We start from the raw sequence: 5,318 nt of genomic DNA on the forward strand, positions 1-5,318 counted from the left end.
AGGGAAGGAAGGAGGGAGGGAGGGAGGGAAAGAAGGAAGGAAGGAAGGAAGGAAGGAAGGAAGGAAGGAAGCCTCCCTGGGATGGGCCCAGGAGGAAACCGACCCCCTGCTTCCCAGCTCCCAACACCTCCCACCCTCTCGCTCACTTGCCCTCGGAAACCTCAGCGCTCAGGGCCCCCAGCTGGGTGGGGCAAGTGGTGGGGCTTCGAGTCCCCTGAGAAAAATCGGGGAGAAAAAGCAGGTCACTCAAATTGACCTGAATGAAGAAGATCTGAAGAAAATATCGGGAAAAACAAACACAAACAAACAAAAACCTATGTTCCAGCAGGGCGCAGTGGCTCATACCTGTAACCCCATCACTGTGGGAGGCCAAGTAGGAAGGATAGCTTGAGACCAGGAGTTTGTTTTATGTTTTTTTGAGACAGAGTCTCGCGCTGTCGCCCAGGCTGGAGTGCAGTGGTGTGATCTCAGCTTACTGCAACTTCCGCCTCCCAAGTTCAAGAGATTCTCGTGCCTCAGCCACCCCAGTAGCTGGGATTACAGGTGGGCACCACCATGCCCAGCTAATTTTTTTGTATTTTTAGTAGAGATGGGGTTTCACTATGTTGTCCAGGCTGGTCTCAAACTCCTGACCTCAAGTGATCTGCCTGCCTCAGCCTCCCAAAATGCGGAATTACATGTGTGAGCCACCACGCCTGGCTGAGACCAGGAGTTTGAAACCAGCCTGGGCAATATAGTGAGACCGCCTCTCAAAAAGAAAAAAAAGCCTTGTAATCCCAGCACTTTGACAGGCAGAGTCCGGTGGATCACTTGAGGCTAGGAATTTGAGACCTCATCTCTAAAAAATTAGCAAGGCACGGTGGCACACCCCCATAGTCCCAGCTACTTGGGAGGCTGAGGCGGGAGGATACCTTCAGCTCTGCAGGTTGAGGCTTCATTGAGCTATGATCACACCACTGCATTCCAGCCTGGGCGACAGAGCAAGACCTTATCTCTAGAAAAAAAAAAAACAACACGATACAAAACTATGATCCAAAATAATGCCCTGGGGCTGGGGTGGGGCGGCATTAATAAGGGTTTTTTTTGGTTTTGGTTTTGTTTTTTTTTTGTGAGACAGAGTCTAGCTCTGTCTCCCAGGATGGAGTGCAGTGGCACAATCTCGGCTTACTCTGCATCCTGGGTTCAAGTGATTCTCCTGCCTCAGCCTCCCGAGTAGCTGGGATTACAGGGGCACGCCACCATGCCCGGCTAATTTTTGTACTTTTGGTAGAGACGGGGTTTCACTTTGTTGGCGAGGCTGGTCTGGAACTCCTGACCTCAAGTGATCCTCCCGCCTCGGCCTCCCAAAGTGCTGGGATTACCAGTGTGAGAAACTGCTCGTGGCCTAACGAGGTTTAAGACAACCAGAGGACTAGGACCCCTAGGACTCAGCTTCCGCAGCTGTGAAAGGCTGACTCCACAGCAGCCTCAGTGAGGCGCTTTGCTGAGCCCAGTCCAGCCCTAAAGTGTCAACTCAATTAATCTGCATTAATTTGTATACTTCTTGATGATGTGCCGGTACGCGATCAACAAAGCCTGTTAAACCAAACAGGAAGGGCAGTTGGCACAGCGGTGTGGTGGTTACCATGGGAAGGGAAGTCTTGTGGGGGAAAGAACCTTACCAAAGGGACACTTTGTTTTTTTTGAGATGGAGTCTGGTTCTGTGACCCAGGCTGGAGTGCAGTGGCACAATCTCGGCTCACTACAAGCTCCGCCTCCTGGGTTCACGCCATTCTCCTGACTCAGCCTCCCGAGTAGCTGGGACTACAGGCGCCCGCCACCACGCCCGGCTAATTTTTCTATTTTTAGTAGAGTCGGGGTTTCACCGTGTTAGCCAGGATGATCTCGATCTCCTGACCTTGTGATCCACCCACCTCGGCCTCCCAAAGTGCTGGGATTACAGGCGTGAGCCACCGCGCCCGGCCCAAAGGGATACTTTGATGTCACCAATGCCCAGACCAAGAATGAGCACATTCCTAGTCCCAGGAACCTTGGAGAAGCCCCATGTCCCCCACAGAGAGATGATGCCTAGTTTTGCCCTTTATAGAAATAAAATCACACAGCATGTCCTCTTTATCTTCCCCTCAACATCAGTCAATCAAGTTGTTTTGTTTTGTTTTGTTTTGAGACGGAGTCTCGCACTGTCACCCAGGCTGGTTTCACCATGTTGGCCAGGCTGGTCTCAAACTCCTGACCTCAGGTGATCCGCCCGTCTCGGCCTCCCAAAGTGCTGGGATTACAGGCGTGAGCCACCTCGCCTGGCCTTTTTCTTTTTTTTTTTGAGACGGATTCTCATTCTGTCTCCCAGGCTGGGGTGCAGTGGCATGATCTCGGCTCACTGCAAACTCCACCTCCCAGGTTCAAGCAATTCTCCTGCCTCAGCCTCCCGAGTAGCTGGAATTACAGGCACCCGCCACCATGCCTGGCTAATTTTTGTGTTTTTAGTAGAGATAGGGTTTCACCATGTTGACCAGGCTGATCTCAAACTCCTGACCTCCAGTGATCCACCTGCCTCGGCCTCCCAAAGTGTTGGGATTACAGGCGTGGGCCACTGTGCCCAGCCCCAATCAAGTTTAAAATAAAGCTTCTGTGGCAATGGCGCCCCGCTGCAATCCCAGCTACTCAGGAGGCTGAGGCAGAGGGATGGCTTGAGACCAGGAGTTAGAGACCTGCCTGAACAACATAGCAAGACCCCCTCTCCAAAACAAAAAAAAAAACTTAACAACATATATATATATATTTTAATATTGAAAGAAAACAATGAAGTCAGAGGTGATGTTTGGGCCCAGAAAACGCCATGGGTTTTTTTTTGTTTGTTTGTTTTTTAAAAATGTTTGTAGAAATGGGGGTCTGGCTACGTTGCCCAGGCTGGTCTTGAACTCCTGGCCTCAAGCTCTCTTTTCGCCTCGGTATCCCGTTTATAATCCCCAGCGTTCTACATCCTGGCATGGTCGGGCACCCTGTGTCTGGACCGGGAAGGCTCGGAGGGTCAGGGATGGGAACTCTGCCCCTCAACCCCTTCTTCCCACCCCTCAACCTCACAGCCCCCATTGCGCATGCGCAGTGACCCCTCCAGGTCCGCAAGGCGGGCAACTCCCGGCCTTATTAAAAGCTGAGGTCCAGAGAAGCGAGCAATCGGAGGATGCGAGTCCCAGCTCGCGTCTGTCTGGCAGCTTTCCTCTGAGGCCTGGAAGGCGAGCTCACCTTTGCCCTGGCAGTACCCTGTGCCAGCCCAGCCATCCCCAGCCACCACCGTCCTCCCCCAGTGTCTGGGCAGAGCCCTGCGGCATCACCAGCTCTTACCTAGCAGGCAGGGACCCTGGACCTTCGAAGGGAGAGCAGAGCCGGGAGGCAGCGAGAGGAAAGTCCCACTCGGCTCCTTCCTGTGTGGGCCCCTTGGTTTCCTGAGCCACTGTCATTTACCGAAAGTCAGGGCCCTGTGGGAGACGGGGGCGGGGAGGCGGCCAAGGAGGGGCAGAAAGTTCCGGAAGCCTCTGCAGCAGCTGCCCCGCTCAGACAGGCTGCTGGAGACCCCTAACCCAGAGGAACTGATGATAACACAGAGAAGGGTCTGGGTCACACCGGGGGCTCAGCCGACTCTAGACCCACTTGTTAAGTGGGGGCTCTGGCCCGGCCCTTGTTGCCTCAGTTAATCCATCTGTAGCATGTGTGAGTTGAGCACCCAGTGGAACTAATTTTGCACCCAGGGAAGGAAACCTGGCTGGATTTGCCCAGGAGGGAAGCAGGGAAGTTGCCCCAGAGGAAGGTCAAGTTCTTCTTTGAGGTATTTCTCCTTTAAGACTCAGGGAGACACTGGACGCAGTGGCTCATGCCTGTAATCCCAGCACTCTGGGAGGCTGAGGCAGGCGGTCACTTGAGATCAGGAGTTTGAGACCAGCCTAGCCAACATGGCGAAACTCCATCTCTACTAAAAATACAAAAATTAGCCAGGCGTGGTAGCCTGTGGCAGCACTTTGGGAGGCTGAGGTGGGTGGATCACTAGAAGTCAGGAGTTTGAGACCAGCCTAGCCAATCTGATGAAACCCCATCTCTACTAAAAATAGGAAAATTAGCCAGGCCTGGTGATGCCTGTAATCCCAGCTACTCGGGAGGCTGAGGTGGGAGGATTGCTTGAACCTAGCAGGCAGAGGTTGCAGTGAGATGAGATGGCACCACTGCACTCTAGCCTGGCAACACAGCAGGACTCCGTTTCAAAAAAAAAAAAAAAAAGACTCAGGGAGAGATAATGACCCACTTCTGCCTGTGGTGCCCTGGGCCTAGTCCTAAAAAACCAGGTGGATCTGGCCTGGCCTCTTGGAACTTGTGATCTGGCCCCGAGACAATGAGCAAATGAAGGAGCCAAATCATGGCAGATAACAAAGAAAGCCAGGGTGTCAGGACCGGCACGGACTGGAACTTGGACCCGAGGCAGGACAGGGAGCTGGCCAGGGAAAAGGCACTGCAGGAGGAGGGCACAGGATGGGCGAAGACCTTGAGAGAGCAATGATCTTAGCAGCTTGAAGAGCAGTCAGGAGGCCGGGGCAGGGGTGAGATGAGGGGGAAGGGGACTGCAGGGCGGTCAACAGGGGCAAGATCGTGCGGGGACAGGGGGATCAGGGTCTTTGGGAGAAGGGTGGGTTTTACCCGGATCATAATCTGGAGCCACAGGAGGGTTGGAAGTAGGAGCTGTTATAAATGGAAGAGGCAGAAGGCCCGGGCAGCATCCAAATGCAAAGAGACTTGGGCCAGTGTTCGTAGGATAATAGGATTGGAGCCCCTGGCAGTAGAGCTTCAGGAATAAACTGACAAGTGGTGACTGGGTGCAGTCGCTCACATCTGTAATTCCAGCACTTTGGAAGGCCCAGGTGGGAAGATTGCTTGAGCCCAGGAGTTCGAGACCAGCCTAGCCAACATGGTGAAACGCCATCTCTACTGAAAATATAAAAATTAGCTGGGCGTAGTGGCATGTGCCTGTAATCCCAGCTACTCAGGAGGCTGAGGTAGGAGAATGGCGTGAACCCAGGAGGCAGAGGTTGCAGTGAACTGAGATCATGCCACCGCACTCCAGCAGCCTGGGTGACACAGCAAGACTCTGTCTCAAAAAGAAAAAAAAAAAAAAAAGGAATAGATTTAAGAAGTTGTGGCCAAGAGCAGTAGCTCAAACCTGTAATCTCAGCACTTTGGGAGGCTGAGGCAGGAGGATGGCTTGAGCCCAGGTGTTTGAGACCAGCTTGGGCAACATGGTGAAACCCTGTCTCTACAAAAAAATACAACAAAAA

General features: G+C 53.0%; 1 protein-coding gene across 1 annotated transcript in view; it reads right to left on the reverse strand.

The window, feature by feature from the left end:
- The window catches only part of JAK3 (Janus kinase 3), a 31,542-nt gene extending 28,074 nt beyond the window's left edge, over positions 1 to 3,468 (reverse strand). Inside the window, exon 1 of the mRNA XM_011991205.1 lies at positions 3,343 to 3,468. Within this exon, the coding sequence (XP_011846595.1) occupies positions 3,343 to 3,458 (116 nt within the window). The 5' untranslated portion in view covers positions 3,459 to 3,468. The remainder of the gene's footprint in view (positions 1 to 3,342) is intronic.
- Positions 3,469 to 5,318: the final 1,850 nt, after the last annotated feature.

This window comes from Mandrillus leucophaeus, unplaced genomic scaffold, assembly GCF_000951045.1.
Source record: "Mandrillus leucophaeus isolate KB7577 unplaced genomic scaffold, Mleu.le_1.0 Scaffold11, whole genome shotgun sequence".
In the NCBI taxonomy this organism is placed as follows: domain Eukaryota; kingdom Metazoa; phylum Chordata; class Mammalia; order Primates; family Cercopithecidae; genus Mandrillus; species Mandrillus leucophaeus.